The sequence below is a fragment of the Zingiber officinale genome, chromosome 2A (genome assembly GCF_018446385.1).
Source record: "Zingiber officinale cultivar Zhangliang chromosome 2A, Zo_v1.1, whole genome shotgun sequence".
Classification (NCBI taxonomy): Eukaryota; Viridiplantae; Streptophyta; class Magnoliopsida; order Zingiberales; family Zingiberaceae; genus Zingiber; species Zingiber officinale.
The window spans coordinates 161306773-161325586 of record NC_055988.1 but is presented as its reverse complement, the minus strand read 5'-3'; the positions used below and the strand labels follow the sequence as shown (position 1 = coordinate 161325586).

Sequence of the window (18814 nt, the reverse complement as noted above, 5' to 3'; positions counted from 1 at the left end):
CAAAGCACACCTTGATCGAAGTACAAGATCGCTGGCCTCTTGTGTTGGTATTCAAAATCGATGCAAAGAAAACTCGACTAATTACGCAATGGAATTAAAGAACTAGTCATACCTTTCCTTCGTAGCTAAAGACCTCTTGATCTTCTGTCGTATTCTTCTCCTCTTCTTGGACGTCGTGTGGGCGACGATTTACCAAGACAACACCACCCTCCTTCTCTTCTCGATTTCCAAACTGCCGACTACAAAAGGAGGCTCTAGGATGGGGCACCTTCTAATCTTTTTCCTTCTTCTTTCCTCTTCTTCCTATTATTCTTACCATCGGCCACAAATGGATTGCTAGGAAGGGGCACCGGCCCTAGCTAGGAGAGGAAGGGGGAAAGGGGCGCCGACCCTAAGCAAGGAGGAGGGGGAAAGGGGCGTCGGCCCTAGAGGGAGAGAGAGGTGCCGCCGACCACAAGCAAGGGAAAAGAGAATTAGGAAAATTAGGTTTTATGGGCCACCACCTACTCCTTTTTATAGGCTTGTCATTGGTTACAAAAAAAGAAAAATTAACAGAATTCTGTTAAGAAAAAAATCTCTCTTTCTATAACCAAGTTAAACCAAACCAAGTTAAGTTAAACCAAATCAAGTTAAGTTAAACCAAACCGAGTTAAGCTATGGGTGGATGCGAGGCTTTATATAGAGGCTACAACAGGGACTTAGAGGAGGAATTGATTTAGGCCTCCTGATGGGCTTGGGCTTCCTGTGTTTGGCCCGAACACCCAATCCAAGTCCATCAATAATAACTCATACCACTAAAGGGTTATTATTGAACTACTGCACCAATCCCCTATTACAATATGGGCTTCTTCTTATCATGAGTGCGTTAATCTCGCTGTGTTTAAGATATCATATGTCCATTAATTAATTGAGTTACTAACAACCTAATTAATTAACATCTGATTCCAAAAGTAGTACCACTCAACTTTATTATCATGTCGGACTAAGTCCACCTACAGGGTTTAAATGATAATCTTTATGAGCTCCTCAAGGGGACATCATCAGCCTAAATAATTAGGATACAGATTCCTTTTATAATCAACAACACACCATATAAACAGTACTATCTCCCAACTCATCGGGCCTATTGATTTAACAAATAAATCTCACCCATTGATAAGTTAAAGAAATAAATACTAATTATACGTGCTTGTTATTATAGAGGGATTAAGAGGGTGCACATCCATGATAACAGAGGTTCTATTCTTTTATGTAGTCAGTATAAATCGAATAACCTCATATGGTCCTGCTCAATACACACATAGTGTACTAGTGTAATTTTATAGTCAAGACAGACTAATACCAAATTACACTACAACCGTTCCAATGGTTTGTCCCTATCCATCTTGGTTGTGAGCTACTATTTATAATTTATAAGGAACCGATAACATGATCTTCTATGTGACACCACACACTATGTTATCTACAATATAAATTAAATGGATAACTTCATTGACATATATATAAATATAAAATACAATCATTTGACCAAAGTGATTCTCATTTCAAAATATTTCAAAACAGATGTTCGTACAAAAACTATGCTTATAGTATACATCCCAACACACCTATGTGAGAACGAAGTGGGGTCGCTTCAAAGAGAATTGGAGGCACAATTCTTAGAGCTTCTCACAGGTGACCTTCTCCAAGAGGAAGGTCGGGCTGCTGAAGAAGGCCTACGAGCTCTCTATTCTCTGCGACATCGAACTCTCCCTCATCATCTTCTCCAGCCGCGGCAAGCTCTTCGACTTCTCCACCGCCTCCAGGTTTTTGTAATTTAATTTCCACCCACCCTCTAGAGTTCATTTTCCTGGTACTATCTGTTAGCCAAGAAAGACCCCCTTCCATCTCCTATCAGCCACTGCCCTCATCTTCCTTTTGTTTCGCTGCTTTTTTGATCTTGAATGCTTTTGGAATAATAGCATTTGCATTCAGGGGACACAATCTTGCTTTAGAAATCCAGGTATTTAGTTCCTGATCTCAAGTAATCATTTGAACAGATGGAGCTCTTGTTGCTTCAGTCACATTGCTTCTAGTTTTTTTAGTAAAAGTGTGGTGGGATTGAAAGGTACAGATTCTTTACCCTCTTTACTGCCTTATAGAAATTGTTATATCTTGGTTTCCAGGCAACAATGACATCAATTTTCAAACACCCTGCACATGTTCCAATGTGGAGGGGAGCCAAGGTCGCCTATCTTCTAATAGCAATGTGTTTATTCCCTATTGCCATTGGAGGCTTCTGGGCTTATGGTAACCTAGTAAGTATGCCAGTCGATAATGAATATTGCATCTTGTTAAAAGATTTTTTGAATTATGATTTGCCTCTTACACCTTTATATGTTTTCCAGATGCCTCAAGGAGGAATACTAAATGCCCTTTATATATATCACAACCATGATATCCCAAGAGGGCTTCTAGCAACAACATTCCTCTTGGTTGTGTTTAACTGCCTCAGCAGTTTTCAGATATACTCCATGCCTGTTTTTGACAGCTTTGAAGCAGGTTATACAAGCCAAACAAATCGACCCTGCTCGATTTGGGTTTGATCTGGCTTCCGAGTATTTTATGGCTTCATCTCGTTCTTCATTGGAGTAGCACTTCCTTTCCTGTCTAGTCTTGCTGGCATCTTGGGTGGCCTCACTCTCCCGGTCAGTGTATATGTTAATTTTTCTAATTTTTACTAAAATCTTTAATTTTGTTAGCTTCGGTTATCAGTGTATGAGCTTTTATCTATTATTGTCGATGAAGGACTAACACTCTAATCATGTACCCATAGAATTTGCAGTTCCTTTCTCATTGTATGTACAAGTGTTGTGCATTTGCAAATTTAATGAGGCTAGTGTGTCTGCAAACTTGAACAAACGTTCTGATAATTTATAAGCTTTATGTGTTTTTTTAGAAATGCCTTGAGGTACTTCTTAATGAATTTTCCCATGTTGTCCAGGTACTTCTATAGATTCTTCCTCATGATATTTTTGTTTAGTAGTTCATAAATTTTAAAATCTTGCTATACCATGATTCATCAGAGCATGGGAATGAAATTTGAGGTTTACAATCTTCGACTACCTGTTATCAATATGGCATCACTCAAAGTATTTTATTAAGATTTTTGAACTTATGCATCACCTTCAGATTTAAGTTAGTTACTTTATTTTCATTGTCTTTAAAGGACTACTGTTATTATATATTTTCCTGGTTTCTTGTCATGGTTATTCCTTATCCTCTATCCTTTATATACTTTCTTTTGCTTTAGATGCTAGAACAAAAAGCAAACTAATGCTTTGATTGAGGTCATGAAAATTCATAATTTTTTGTGCTCCAGAGACAAATTAATTCTTAGCGATGGATTTGTTCAATTCCATCAATAAGAAAAATGAAAAATAGTACTAGACATGATTTTTGTTTAAAAATTCATGCGGGCTATGAAGAATACTCCTAAACAAGGAGACAACAATGTTAAACAAACATGTTAACAACATTTAACATCAAAATAGTGTTGTAAATACAGAAATTGATTTTCCTCATTATTATTCTTCTTCTCTGAACTTGGGATAAAAGCTACTGAGGTTCCTACACAATTGGGAGACTTAGTAAAACCAAAGTAACTAATTTATTAGGTTGAAATGATAGATATATGAATATTATGGATACTGTTGTAAGAAGAATACTGTTGTAAGAAGAATATTTACAAAACCAACATGTAAAATTCAACGTGTGTTGGAGCTAATATTTGTAAATATCTGAAGAGTTGAACTTCGCAATAAATTAGATGTGACGTGAATTGTGGTATTTGGTGCATCAAGTGGTGTATAAGTTATTTGACATATTACTGTTGAAGAGTCAAAGGATTTCTCAATTTCATTCTTAATTTAAACAAGACGTTTTTTTCACTGGCCTCTTAATTCAAACTCTTTCTATGTTTCAGCAATTTGTGGGAATCATGGAGAGCAAAATGTGGATATGGAATAGGAAGTCCACATGGAAGAACATTGAGGTTAGCAGTAATCAAATCATCTTTTTGATGGTTTATTACTGATTTTTGCACAACTAATGTTTCAGTATAAACAATTCTTGGACTCAAAGATCGATATCTTCTATTACTGATTTTGATTGTTTATTACTGGTTTTTTATTGTTAATTTTTTGGATTATAAATAAAGAAGGCAACAACTCATCAATACCAAACAAATTTTCAGCTCTTCTAGACTGAGCATATGTCTCTTCTTATGTTAGGAATCAATTTGTAAATGCCTATGATTTCTCTCAGAAAGGGAAGACCCTGGAGTTGGAGAAATCTGTAGAAAACTTGAACGAACAACTATCTTCTGTCCGCGGCGAGTCCAATGCTAAAGATGATCTTTTGGCAAAGCAAGCAAAAGTAGCTGAGGAAGCAATTTCAGGTTAGATTTTTTTTTTTCCTTTCATTTTCTTCCCAACACAGAAACTATGTTGTTTTAAGAACAAACCATGCATGATCTACTTGTTAGGATGGGAAAAAGCAGAAGCTCGAGCTCTGGCTTTATAGAAACAATTGGATGATGTCTTGCTTCAGAAGAAAATGGCAGAAGAAAGATTAGTCGAACAGGATACAGAATTACAAGAATTCAGGCAGCAACTAATTTATTAGTTGTAAAGACTGTTGTAAGAAGAATACTGTTGTAAGAAGAATATTAGTTACTTTGCAAAACCAAAGTAACTAATTTATTAGTTTGTGTATTTTATGGATACTGTTGTAATAACGGTAAATTAGAGAAAAATCCCCAATCATAATGTTAACTTTGCATGCAATCCCCATGTCCAAAAAACTTTGTTTCCACTCCCTGCATGCAAAGTATTACTTGTTTCAACTCCCTCATGCAAATATTGATACCTAAATTGCCCCTCAGATTTTTTTAGTACAAAAATTTCAAAATTGAGTACAAAAAGTCCAAAAATGAGTATAATTCTTCTTAAAGTCAGTACTTTATATTAAAAATCGAGTATATTTTCTATCAAAATTGTTCCTCTTATTTTTTAGGGTTTAGGGTTTAGGGTTTAGGGTTTAGGGTTTAGGGTTAGGGTTTAGGGTTTAGGGTTTAGGGTTTAGGGTTAGGGTTTAGGGTTTAGGGTTTAGGGTTTAGGGTTTAGGGTTTAGAATCGTACTCAATTTGATAGAAAATATACTAGATTCTAAGTTAATATACTCAATTTAAGAGGATTTATACTGATTTTTAGACTTTTTATACCTAAAAATATCATGGGCAATTTGGTAAAGATACTTAACTGGGGAGTGAAAACAATGATTTTAATGGGTGGGGACTGCATGCAAAGATTTATTTGTCAATAGGGACTGCATGCAAAATTACCCAAGAATATTTATGTAATTTGTGAATATTTGTGTATTTTATAGATACTGTTGAATGAAGAATATTTGTGTAATTTGTGAATATTTGTGTATTTTTTTTGTTACTATTTCGAAAATCAAATTTGTACTGTTAAAAAATACTGATATTACATCTGTTTTCCACCGCTGCAAAACCGGTGTTATTAACTAATATTACATCGGTCGTATATCGCTGCCAAAACTGGTGTTATTAACATATAATATTACATCGGTTTTACACCGTTGATGAAACGGTGTTGTTAAGTGATACTACACCGGTTAATAACCGATTCGAACACCGGTGTCGTTAAGTGATACTACACCGGTTTTAAACCGATGTCTAAAATGGCAGACTTTTTACATCGTCTTCATAGACATCGGTCGAAAATGTAATAGATACCGGTGGAAAACCGATGTCTATGAGGGTTTTTGTTGTAGTGGTGTAAAGCAAACTTGAAAGTCAGGTTGATTGATCAACTAAACCCAAGGATTGGTAGACCGAATCTATTTTGGTATACACAATGGCAGATTCAACTCTCAATGAAGAAGGAAATCAAATTGATTGGTCGATAGATCAAGGGTGATTAGTCGACCGAACATTAAATGCAATTAATGGAGCAAAGATTGGATCTTATCGAAGAAGGAAGGATGCGTGTTCAGTCGATCGATAGGGAGATCAATCGACCGAATGTATTTTTAGTCGACCGAAAATATAAAAGAGCATCTGAAGATCCGAGCCACAATCAACTTTTTCTAAGTAACATTCTCATTCTCTCTGTCTGTGTTGTTGCTGCTACTACTACACATCATTTACGTGTGCAAGCTACTACGACTCTTCTCTAACAATTTGCGCTTCAACTTTTCATCTTTGTCGATATACTTTAAAGCTTGCATTACTTTTTTTAAGATAGTAGCTTGTTACTATCCTATACATCATTTGTATGAGTTACTTCTTCTCCAAAATTTTTGAAAAGAAGACTATTAGTGAATTGCATAACAGAGCGATCAAGGATCGTGAGTCTTGAAGTAGGAGTCGACATAGATTCTGAACCAAGTAACCGAACTTGTCTATCTTTTCTAGTTTAACTTCCGTTGTTGCTTTAATATTTATTTTACGAATCAACATGAAAAGAAAATATTTTAAAACGAGCAATATTCACCCTCCTCTATCGACTCTATTCGATCCTTCGAAATGCCTCAAACTTTCACTAGAAATTAATATTGGTGGAGGTCACTCTTTGACGCTCATATAATTTTTTAATTATAAGACATTAAAAGTTGATGAAAAGAAGAGATTACTCAGTTTACTTGCATGAAGATAGTGGAGAAATAGAAGACACTTGAAGGCAAAGATTCATTAAAGAAAAAAAATGGGAAATAAAATTATCCATAGATTACCAATCCTCATTTGCTTGTGTTACGGAATGAAAGAAAGAAAAACATAAAATAGCTATTCTAGCCGTTCGTTTTCCATCTCACTCTTTCATTCCCCTTTGACAACCTTCACTTCGTCAAGTTAGACAACAACGTAATTTCTATATAATCAATCCTTTTACTTTTCGCCCTCAAGAGTAATTAGTGGTTAGGCGATTATAAAATTTAGAGTAGTTTATGTCCTTACTTAAAAAAAAAAAAATCATAACATATTTCTTAAAACTTTAAAGATTCATAAAAAAAAAATCAATAATTATTTTTCCTATATACCTCCACTAAGAGTCAACATCTATACATTGCATTCGTACATTTCCATGAATGAAAAAACAAAAAAAACAAATGCGGAGCTTCTGGACCATTCATCACGAGCCTTTACTAATTTATTCTAGTGGTCGGTGGGATCTAAGTCGATCACCCCTAGAACTAGTTGGATTTATCACTTCATACATCTTGATATAGAAGCATCCAAGAATATAATCATCTCATATCATCCAACATGACTATATTCCCCTTCAAGCTATTATGAGAAGAAAATAATCATCTCATATCATCCAACATGACTATATTCCCCTTCAAGCTATTATGAGAAGAAAATGAAGTTTCCAAACTCTCTTTTGGATCTAGAAGAAGGATGATGAGGCAACTTACAAGCAAGAGAGTTCGTGGCCTCCTAATGTGGTTGTATTCTATTCAGAGTTCGGACGAGATGGAATTGGCTAACTAGGCCATCAAAACTTTAGATTTGGTGTTTTTACTTTTTTTTTATTTGTTTCAAATTTTTAAAATTAATTTTTTTCTAAAAATTAATATAAATTTTATCGATTTCTTTTTTTTTAAGATTAATTTTGTTTTAAAGTTAGTTTAGATTTTATCTTTTTTATAAGAGTAGTTCTTTTTATTTTTGCTTTTTCTGTTGTGACTTTTTTTATTTTTTAGGTTATTTAAACAAGGGTTAAGGCTCTTGTAAAAATAAGATGGTTGATATTGATTTTGGTTTTGATTTGAATAAAATTTATTTTCGTTTAAACTTAGAGGTGTCTCCTCTTTGTTTATAAATTATCTTCCTATATTTTTCTCTACAACCCTCTAATTCAAACGTCGTATCCGAAGATTCCTTCCCCTGTGACAGTTAGTATTAGAGCCTTAGATCCATGGATGATCATCGTAGTCGAGGTCATGATTGCGAAAGATAAGTTCCGACTGAGGAAGTCTTGCACCAGGATCGAAGCATATCCTATGAGCTCATGGAAGATCTATAAAGATAAGTCACGGAGTTATCCTAGCGTCTAGTGGCTCAAGATCATGAAGATAGTGAGGTGCATGTTCAAGGTCGTGATAGACAAATTCCAGTTGAGAAAGTCTCACACTGTGATCGTAGTGCTCGAAATCTTAAAAGTTGTAAGTTCTTTTATTTCAATTTGGATAAAACTTTTATTGAGAAAGATATGGACGACAAGATTAAAATAATTGGTGATCCAATTTACGATGAAGACAAGATTGAGGCACTTGGTGAACCAGTATTTGATGATGAAGTTGACAAGGTACTTTATAGTGATGACAATAAGATTTTGATCTTATTTGAAGATGCAGTTCATGCTGTATCGAAAGACAATGTAAAGAAAAGGGAGACTATGGAGGCTGAAGACGTTAATTTGAACTTGAGGACGAGTTCTTTTCAACCTAGGACGTCTGATGCAGGAGTATCTAAGAACACAATCATCTCATACCATCTAACACGTCTATGTTCCCTTTCAAGCTATTACGCGAAGAAAATGAGGCTACCAACCTCCCTTTTGAATCTAGAAGAAGGATGATTGAGGCTACTTATAAGGAAGATAATGAGTTCATGGCCTCCTGACGTGGTTGCACTCTATTCGGAGTCCGAATGAGATAGAATCGGCTAACTAGGTCATCAAAACTCTAGATTTGATCTTTTGACTTTTCCTTTATTTGTTTCAAATTTTTAAAATTAGTTTTCTTTTATACAAATTAATATAGATTTTATCTCTTTCTTTTTTTTAGTATTAATTTTTTTTAAAGTTAGTTTAGATTACTCTTGTAAAAATAAGGTGGTTAATATTGATTTTGGTTTTGATTGGAATAAAGTTTATTTTCGTTTAAATGTGGAGGTAGCTCCTACTTTTACGAATTATCTTCCTATGTCTTTCTCTGCAAACCTCTAATTCAAACGTCGCACTCGAAGATTTCTTCCTCTGCGGCCAACTTCCCTTTTGGATCTTGAAGAAGGACGATCGAGGCTACTTACAAGGAAGATGATTAATTCATGGCCTCTTTACATAGTTACACTTTATTCAGAGTTCAGAGGAGACGGAATCGACTAATTAGGTCGTCAAAACTTTAGATTTTGTCTTTTAACTTTTCCTTTATTTATTTCAAATTTTTAGAATTAGTTTTTTTTTTTCTAAAAGTTAATATAATTTTTTATCTTTTTTTTTTGAAAATTAATTTTCTTTTTAAAGTTAGTTTAGATTTTTTTTTTAAATGAGTTCTTTTATTTGTTTTTTCTGCTAATTTTTTCTATTACGATTTTTTTCTTATTTTTTAGATTATTTAAATAAGAGTTAGGACTTTGCAAGAAGATAGTTGATGTTCATGTTAATGTTAATTTTGATTTACATAAATAAATTTTTTCTATTTAAATCTAAAAATGATTCCTTTTTATTTACAAATTATCTTCCTTTTTTTTTACAAACCTCTTATTTGAAAGTCTCACTCGGAATTTCTTCCCTGCTTCACATCTCCATTAAAAGAGTCTAGTTGTAGTGGTAAAGTGTTGAAAAAGCTAAAATATTTGATGTACTTATTAAAACTAACTTTAAAAATTCCTCATAAATGTAACAAATAATTCTTTTTCCCTAAAGCATCCTTGTTGCCTAATACTCGTTCATGGTGCAACTTATTCATACGATCCACAAACTTCACAACATATGTTTCCCTTCATTAAACTACTACAGCAGTAATATGGCTAAAGTCATACTTACGAAAAAGTCAAAACCCATAATCCAATGAAGTAGGTTGAGAACATATCACTAGCAAAGTCAAAATCTCTTATTCAAGTTTGGTTTATTAAATCACGACAGTTTATAGTTTATTGGGACAGACTGAAATCATCTCAACTTTGTAGTTCCTTGGTTTGAGCAGTGGTAGGCATGAGCATGTGTAGCAAGAGGGAAAGAACCTAGAGCAAAGGAATCAGTCTGTTGAATCGTGCAATTGCTTCCCGCATCGATCACATGCTTGCGTAGGTGTTGGAGTCTCAGCATTTTGCTTCTGCTTCTGCATCTTGGGCAAGTCAATCTCCAACACATCACTGATAGCTTTTGATGCTTCGCTGATCTCCTCCAAGCTGAATAGGCATATAAATTCATCTGTCAGTGATCGACATATAACAATGCAGTTCGTAACCATCCACCAACCATTGAAGTTTCATAAATGGCACAAGAGGAACAAATTTTAGGTAAAGATGACCCGACAAGAAGAACAAGTTTCAGAAACGGCACAAGAGGAACCGATTTTAGGTAAAGATGACACAACAAGAACACATGCAAAAAATGCAAACTACAGTTTGAAACAAAAGCTTACAATCGCTTCGGCTAGAATTCAATTACAGATTACTGACAATGAAGTCGCAATGAACTTTAAAAGGACAAACAGGGAAATATTACTCAGGAAAACAAAGCTTTCTCATAAATAATAGAGGTCTGACCTGCATTACCGCTGTGCAACTACCCTGAACCTCTCGGGTCATAAATGCTACTACTTAACTGCTATTGTTTTCTAAAACAAGAAAAAACAGTGAATCCCCAACTCTTTGGGGCAGCCCAGATTATTTATCGAGCTCCATGTAAGAACATATCCATAGTAGTACCTAAGTGAATCTTATCATTGTTATGATTGAGAGACTTGGAAGTGTCACCTTGTATATTATGGTCATTGAGTATTGCACTAAAAATTTATCTCTCTCATCTCCTTACTGAGCAAGCTGCATAAACATGTCTGTCATCTACTGATCTACGCTTCATGTATCCGAATAAAATATCTTCTGAACATGGTATGTGGTAACTAAAGCTACAAAAATTCTTTTGCAACTCCAGAATATATGTGTACGCGTGTGTAAACAGAGAGAGAAGCTGACATCAAAGTCTTACCTTATGGTGAGAGGAGGAGCTAACCGAATAATGGTATCATGTGTTGGCTTTGCAAGAATCCCTCTCTCCTTCAATTTCATACATATATCATAGGCCGAAACAGGAGAGAGGGCTTTGTGGTTAAGATCTATGGCATTAAGCAATCCTTTTCCCCGAACTTCTTTTATTATCTGTGGGAATTGTAATTGAACTTTTCCTAGTTGATCCCTGAGCACCTGCCCCAACTGTTCAGCCCTGCACAAAAAAAAAAACAACAGTAGTGTCATCTTCTTTTTTTTTTTTTTTTTGTTTGATAAATTCAGCTATATCTGTTCTGACCTAGACAAACCTCAGCTAGGGCCTGAAACTCCAATCTAGTGCATATGTTATCACTACTTTGATTTATCAACATATAAACAACCATAAATTTGGATCATTAGCAAGAAACTACTAAAGTTGATTGCTTACCCTCTTATCCAAAAGCTAGAAGTGTTATTAAATAACCAATTCATGTATTTATATGAGCTATACTTATAATACATTAAACCATAGTTCTCTTCTTTAATCTGCGTAAATGGGTACACATGCTTGAGAAAAATAAGGACAGAAATAACAGTGGATAAAACTAAAATTTGTCACAGCATGAGAAGCCAAGCAACCACAGATAATACCTCTTGACGAGTTCTTCCTCCTTGATAACATCCAATGCAGCAACTGCTACAGCACTTGCCAACGGGTTTCCTCCAAAAGTACTGCCAATAACCATGCATCATAAGTGCAAAGTGAAGATACCATTATGATGAATAAAGCACTTGACTAATATGGCATTTGATTCATTGAATTTTATAGTTAAAAGGGATTGTAGTTCTCATTCTTTGACTTGGTAAATGATAATATTCGGGAGGAATTGAAATCTTTGAAAGTTATTTAAGATACAAAATTCAATCTGAGAACATTTAACAAAATGTTCCTAAATCATGAAGCATATCATATTTTTTTGGTATGGATAATGTGTAATGTATATCGTTTGTGACTTCACCATCTCCATTCTCTGACACCAAATACATCAACAAATTGTTTATTCTTAATTAAATCCTGGATTTTCTGAATTCCAATGTTGGTTTAAATTAACTCAATCCGACAATTCTTAGGAAAGATAAACATGAAAACCGAGTGCAAACCTTCCATGCTCTCCAGGCTGGATGCACAACATGATTTCCTTGTCAGCAAGAACTACACTTACTGGTATAACACCAGCTCCTAAGGCTTTTCCTAGTATCTGATACACACAAGAGCTTGGATCAAAAGTTGTCACAAAATTGTAGTACAAGTAATAATGTTAAGCATTCCTTAAGCGCCCTCAAGACACGAAAGGAACAAAAGATAGAGCAAAGAAGATAATAAAGCACACCTTGAAGCATCAAGGACATTCTAAATGACCCATTGCAGACAAGTAACATGTACATCAACGTTAAAGTTATCTATAAAGGCTTACCACAACATCAGGTCGTATCATTTCCCAGTCGCATGCTAGCATTCTCCCAGTGCGAGCTATACCAGTTTGTATTTCATCAGCAATCATCAGAATATTGTATCTAGAACATAGATCTCTGACAGATCTTAAATAACCATCTGGTGGTATTATGACCTGGAAGAAGCACAAAAGCCAACAAAGAATGAAGAAAGAGAAGGTGCGGATATATTTCAGATCACAGTAGAGATGAGGTGCGGATATATGACCTGAATGCAGCAACAACAACAAGTCATACAAGTTCACCTATTAGCATTGGTGGATGATTTACATGTCCACTGTTACCGTGAAAAAAAAAATAACAAACAAAAAAAGCTTCTTTTCAATGTTTTTGACCATCATTCCACAATTTAATGATAGTTTCACAATGAGACCTTTATATAAGGAGGAAATATGCAGCTGCTTCAGAAACTCCAGTATAAAGCTACTTGTACATGACATTAATAGTTTAATATAACATTCTTCCACAACTTACCACAACTTATAAGCGTTAGGAACGTGCTACAGTTTGTCTAAAAATCATATTAAGATTAATTACGGGCATGCAGTAAACTTAGCAAAGAACAAATGAAAACAGTTTGAGAACCAAAGAATGTTTAAAGAAGTTGACGCCACATGAATTTGGATCTTCCTAAAACGATAAACCAAAATATATTATTGACAATTTTTTCACAAAATATGAATTTGAATTTTTTTTTTAACCAAACAAAGAAGTGGCAGGGCCTCAAGCATACATACTCCTGCTTCCCCTTGAATAGGCTCAAACAGAAAACCACAAATTTGCTCCCCGTGATCTGAAATTTGATTCCTTTATCATATTAAAATATCTGAAATGAAACATCAGAATTTGATTCTCGTGAAATTTCTTGTTGATTACTGACCTTTGAAGATTTTTTCTAGTGCATCAACATTACCAAATTTAACTTTGAGATGCCCTGGAACCAAGGGACCAAAATCACGAGTAGCATCATTGTCGCAACTCATAGATATTACCCCCACGGTCCGACCATGGAAACAACCACAACAAGATACAATGAGAGCCTGCAAAATCACTACAATAGTGTTATTCGACCCATGGGAAACAGTTACAAATATGATAATAGAAATCCAAATTCAACTCAAGAAATAGTTGGATGGAACTTCCATTTCTCTAAAATGGCTAAAACTGACATTTTTTTCTATTTTCCCACATATCACCACAAACAACAAATATTTTGAGAAAAAAGAGATCGAATGAAAATTGTCTAAGTGCGGGAATGTAGTGAATATGTAGAAATTTTGTCAACGCATCTTTAAGCATTGACAAAATGAAGATATTCTCTGCAACAAGTGACCTCCCCATTCCTGTCATTGCTGAAGCAAAAAGGGCATGGATACATAAATCATGAAATTGAAGGAAGGATATGTTGCCTGAGCTTCTCCATACGCTAGGATTCAATCCTGTTGAATTTAAACTAGGATTCAATCCTGTTGAATTTAAACTCAAAGACGGAAGCAAACTAGTGGTTAATTGGAGCAAGCTCATAATGTTTTCTTGCAAAGCATGTTCCCAGCTAGATTATCAACAACAAAAAAAATATTATTTATGGAGGATATGAGCTTGTAATGGCTATTGATTGAGATTAATTTTCCAGTATTATATATTGTAACCTAGTTATACCTAGAGATTATTGTATTCTAATTCTTGATTTATGCCTATGCTATTGGAACGTAGGTAAATTATAGGACACCCAAATAGGAATTGTCTCCGACAAATTATTTCCTAAAGTTTCTATATGATCAAAAGAGTAAATGTTTGACTCAATAATAGGGTAGTGTTGGGTGCCCAAAACAGCTAAGGCTGGAGTAGATGAAGTGTTTTCTTATTTACTTAGAACCGAGTTAATATCAAAGCAAGTTCAACTCATGTGAATTGACAAAGAGAAGAGAGTTTGGGATGAGTACCGTCGGGGCTATACTCACCTTGGCAACATCAAAGAGAGTTCACCCCATGCAAATTGAGAAAGAGAAATTCTAGATGAGGAGTATCAGTGATATATTCAGCTCATCCTGATTGCAAAAAGTCCAAAGTGTTGTACTAAAATAAAAGGGTATAGGTCTTTGAATCCAAGAAATCCAAATGTCGATAAGAAAACAGCATAAGACCTTAGACTTGAGTAAAGCCAAAGGCCCAAGGAGATGTCCTAGAAAAAAAGGGGGGCATAAGTCCTTGGATCTAAAAACACATCCTAAAAGAAGAGAGCATAAGGCCTCCGACCTAAAGTAAAGCAAAGACAATCTGAGAAATCTAAAGATCCAAAGAGGTGTGCTGAAAAAAGGCACAAGTCCTCAAATTCAAGAATTCCAAAGCTCTAAAGAAAGAGATATAAAGAATGTGACCCGTGAAATAAAGATGAATATCTAAAAGGTCATACTAAACGAAAAGGGCATAAGTTGCCAGATCCCAGAACTTCAAAGATCAAAAGTAACATTATAGAATAAAAGGTTACAAGTCCTTGAGTCAGAGTGGCCTGAAAATCTCCAACATATTGTACCAAATCATTTTGATCTTATAACTGAGGACATAATACTTGATACATGTCATGTATAGACAATAAATACCAACTTCATAGTCAAATCATCAGCAAGCATATTTTATAAGTGCTGCTACTAGTAATAAAAAATTAGCATAACAAATAGTCATTGTGATTGGAAAGGTTTACAAATTGCCATAACAGAATAAGCAGTTCATTGAGTTCTAGATTTTGGAGAAGTAAACAAAAATCTCTTGTTCTCCATACTTCTAAGTTTTCAGAATGTCCAGATTGTATTTTATGACAAACAACTCATGTAGCAAATACGTCGTGGTACACAGAGTTTGAAGAATACTGTCCAGAACTAAGGTGATTGCATGCACGAACCATTATATTGACTATATAAAGTTATTTAAATAAACCACATTTGATATGAATTTACATCATGTAGAAGAAAAAAGATTTCTCATCTCTAGTGAAATCAGAATTTTAAACAAGTTGTCCATATCTAACCCATTAGTTGAGTCATTCAAGAGCATCAACAATGACATGGTTTCACTGGCATTCAAATTAACCAATCCTAAAAATATTTAGTTCCAATTGCATGACATGCAACCAGAAAAACATTAATGAGTAATAAATCTCCGTCCGTTAAAAATTATCACAGTCTAAATATTGTTGTTAATAAATGTCATTTCCTTTTGAAAGCCTAACCTTATCCTGAGGGATCTTTTTCTTCTTGTAACCCCATTTTCTTGCCAGTTTCAATGCTGTTTCCACTCCTTCAGCCCCAGTATTCATCGGTAACATCATATCATATCCAAACAGTTGAGTAACGTGCTCAGCAAAAGTAGGAAACTTGTCATTATAGAAAGCTCTAGAGCTAAGAGTGAGCTTTTGTGCTTGTTCAATTAAAGCTTTCATAACTTTTGGATGACAATGCCCCTACAAAAGAAAATTTGAGAAGTCAAATTTAGTATCAGAAGATGTAAACAACAACACTGAAGCTGCTGAACAGCATCAGAACTGGATTACAACTAAAATAGCTTGATCATAGAATGAAAAAAAAGGAAGAAACTGTTGTCATCAGAAAACCTATTCTAATTTGAAAGAAGAAGAGAAAGTAGCTGAGAGGGATCACATTGTCAAGTCTCGAGGGTTTGATCAGTATATGATTCTATTCTACAAGCAGAACACACCTGATTAACAGCAGAATAAGCTGATAAGAAATCAATGTACTTGTTGCCTTCTGGATCCCATACACATGTGCCACTTGCTTTAGAAAAAACCATAGGAATGGGATGGTAACTGTATATGACAGTAACGCACGGTTAAGCAAACAAAAGTGGCAGCTCAATAACCACATCAGTGTATAATAAATATCATCAATATCAGGTATACTAAAGGCTAAATTTATTTATTTTATTCTACTACCAAGGCTACATACATCTTATCTAATCAAATAAATCAAACCCTAGATTAGTTTAAGCATCGATCACGATGTTAGTTCTGCATACCCCTGGAATAGAATTATTGAATCCTAATGCTTCCAGATCTTGGAGGACAGCGAATCAATCAAGAATTCGACCACGTAAATGCTATAGTCCAAGCCAAAGGACGTACTTTTTTGTCATTGTTTTGTGAGATAAACTTAGACAAGTAACCCACGCAAAACTGAGAACAAGAGAATGAAGCAACAGGAACATCAAATAGAAAGAATCGAAGGTGGATGGCCACTGGATCCCTCCAGATCTTGCAGAAAACATCTATCAGCTAAACCTTAGATTGATCGCTAAAAAATCAACCTTTCGACGCTTAAAAAACAAAAAGGCGGAGGCCAACACGAAATGTTTTGGCATTTGCTTCGTGAGACAACCCTAGGCGTCTGCACCCGGATGCTAAACCGAACAAAATAGATGATGATCAGACGAGCACGGCTTACTTGTGAGCGCTGCGCTCCTGTTCCAACCGCATTAGCTCCTCCGACGAGGAAGGAGGAGGGGACTTGTGAGGAACTGCCGACATGGTTCTTGCGCCCACGATCCTGCTCGCCGCCACCTGCAGTTGCCTTCTGGAAGCAGCCATGTGTTTCATTATCATCGCCATCGTCGCAACTCGCAACCTGAGCAATTAGCAGCTTCCTGTCCTGGCGTCTCTCGTTACATTCCTATAAAGATAGACGTCACTCCATAATCACGACTTCGGATACGATATCATGTCGACGCGTGGCGTGAATTCATTAGCTGACTCACGGTCCCACATCGACTTGTGCAATCGTTCCGTGCCTAATTGGTAAACTAAAAGTTGTATATTTATCGTAATAAAATAATATTACGGAAAAGAAAGAGCGTTAAAAATTTAAAGAGCACTTCACGATATTTTTGTTTTTTTTTTTGGCAAAAAACAATCAAAGCTGTGACTCTATTTTTTTTTTAAATCATCAAAATCAAAAGCGTTACTTAAACTTAATAAAAAGATTAAAATCACCTTAAAATTATTATAATAGATATTAAATGTATGGACAATGATCTTAACTATGTTAAAATTAGATTAATCAAATTTAAATAATTTTAATTAAATGTATTTTTAAAAATGATATAAAAATATAAGGTATAAAGTATTTTTATCATAATAAATTGATTTATTTTAACATGCTATGGAACAATGTTAAAGTAAAAAAAAAACAAAATGAAAAATATATTGGAGAGCTAGTTTTTTTTTAAATAATATATTTAAAGATTTTAATAATTACGAGCACTTTTAAATTTTTAACCTTCCTAAAATAACTAAAGCACAGAGGACTAAGTTTTTTTTTTAAATTTAACGGAAAACAAATATGTTAACTTATTAAACTTTAATCAATCTAAATAGTTATTTTATTTAATATTAGGTGGGTAGGAATGGTTATTTGGTATAAATCAAGTCTTAAACACTTTTAATGGTTATTTGGTATAAATTTAAATTCTTAAACACGATATTTTTGTTTTTTGTTTTTTGTTTTGGCAAAAAATCAAAACAGAGAATCTATTTTTTAAAAATCATAAAAAACGTTCCGTTTTAATTTTTTTTATTGGCATCTGATTCATCCCACCGGTTGTCCTTGTCAAATAACAAAGTTGCCCTCAAATTTATACCATGCATATTAAATACTAAATTAATTGGATATAAATATTTTAACAACTAATATTTTATAATTGATAAACATAAAATTATAATTGTTACATATGAAATCATAACTGCTACATCATATCTGACTGATTCATAAATCAATGTATTTGACGAGAAATAATAATATCTAATAATATAGTTAAGGACTATCATTTAAATTAAGATGGATAGAGTCACGTTTATAATAATAATAATAATAATATTAATATTAATAATAATAATAATAATGTTTGATTCCAAAAATAAAAGCACCCTTTTGATTATTACCTAATTTTTTTCTTTCTTTAATTAGTTATAGTGACCATAAAATAAGTGTTAATAAAAGTTATTTTTTTAATTTAATTTATCAAAATATTGTACATAGAATATTATATATATTTTTCCCAAATGGATAAATATTACTTAAACTTAATAAAAAAAATTAAAATCACCATAAAATTATTATAATATATATTAAATATAAGGATAATGATTTTGACTATCTTAAAATTAGTTTAATCAAATTTAAAATATTTTAATTAAATTTATTTTTTAAAATGATATAAAAATATACGGTATAAAGTATTTTGATCAAAATAAATTGATTTATTATAACATGCTATGGAACAATATTAAAGTTA

General features: G+C 33.9%; 1 protein-coding gene and 1 long non-coding RNA gene across 2 annotated transcripts; one reads left to right on the top strand and one right to left on the bottom strand.

The window, feature by feature from the left end:
* The first annotated feature begins 4017 nt into the window (after positions 1 to 4017).
* LOC122040222 lies at positions 4018 to 4569 on the top strand. The gene is made up of 3 exons (XR_006128556.1): positions 4018 to 4033; positions 4306 to 4438; positions 4526 to 4569. It is a non-coding gene; the product is annotated as an uncharacterized LOC122040222 (long non-coding RNA).
* A 5263-nt stretch (positions 4570 to 9832) lies between these two features.
* LOC122042946 (ornithine aminotransferase, mitochondrial-like) lies at positions 9833 to 17180 on the bottom strand. Its single transcript, XM_042603352.1, has 10 exons — positions 16969 to 17180; positions 16226 to 16334; positions 15741 to 15971; positions 13395 to 13554; positions 13252 to 13307; positions 12478 to 12630; positions 12164 to 12261; positions 11654 to 11734; positions 11004 to 11237; positions 9833 to 10201 (listed from the first exon to the last, which is right to left on the bottom strand). Exons 1-10 carry the CDS (start codon positions 17130 to 17132, stop codon positions 10048 to 10050), a joined length of 1440 nt encoding a protein of 479 aa, XP_042459286.1. The 5' UTR covers positions 17133 to 17180; the 3' UTR covers positions 9833 to 10047.
* Between the last annotated feature and the right edge of the window lie 1634 nt (positions 17181 to 18814).

What these genes read in the sequence shown, in the direction of transcription:
- LOC122042946 (XM_042603352.1), bottom strand. Translation starts at nt 17,132, where the DNA reads ATGGCGATGATAATGAAACACATGGCTGCTTCCAGAAGGCAACTGCAG. An exon ending in CAGGAGCGCAGCGCTCACAA is followed by an intron (nt 16,335 to 16,968) that starts GTAAGCCGTGCT and finishes TGTCATATACAG; the next exon opens with TTACCATCCCATTCCTATGG. An exon ending in TGATACGACCTGATGTTGTG is followed by an intron (nt 12,262 to 12,477) that starts GTAAGCCTTTAT and finishes TGTGTGTATCAG; the next exon opens with ATACTAGGAAAAGCCTTAGG.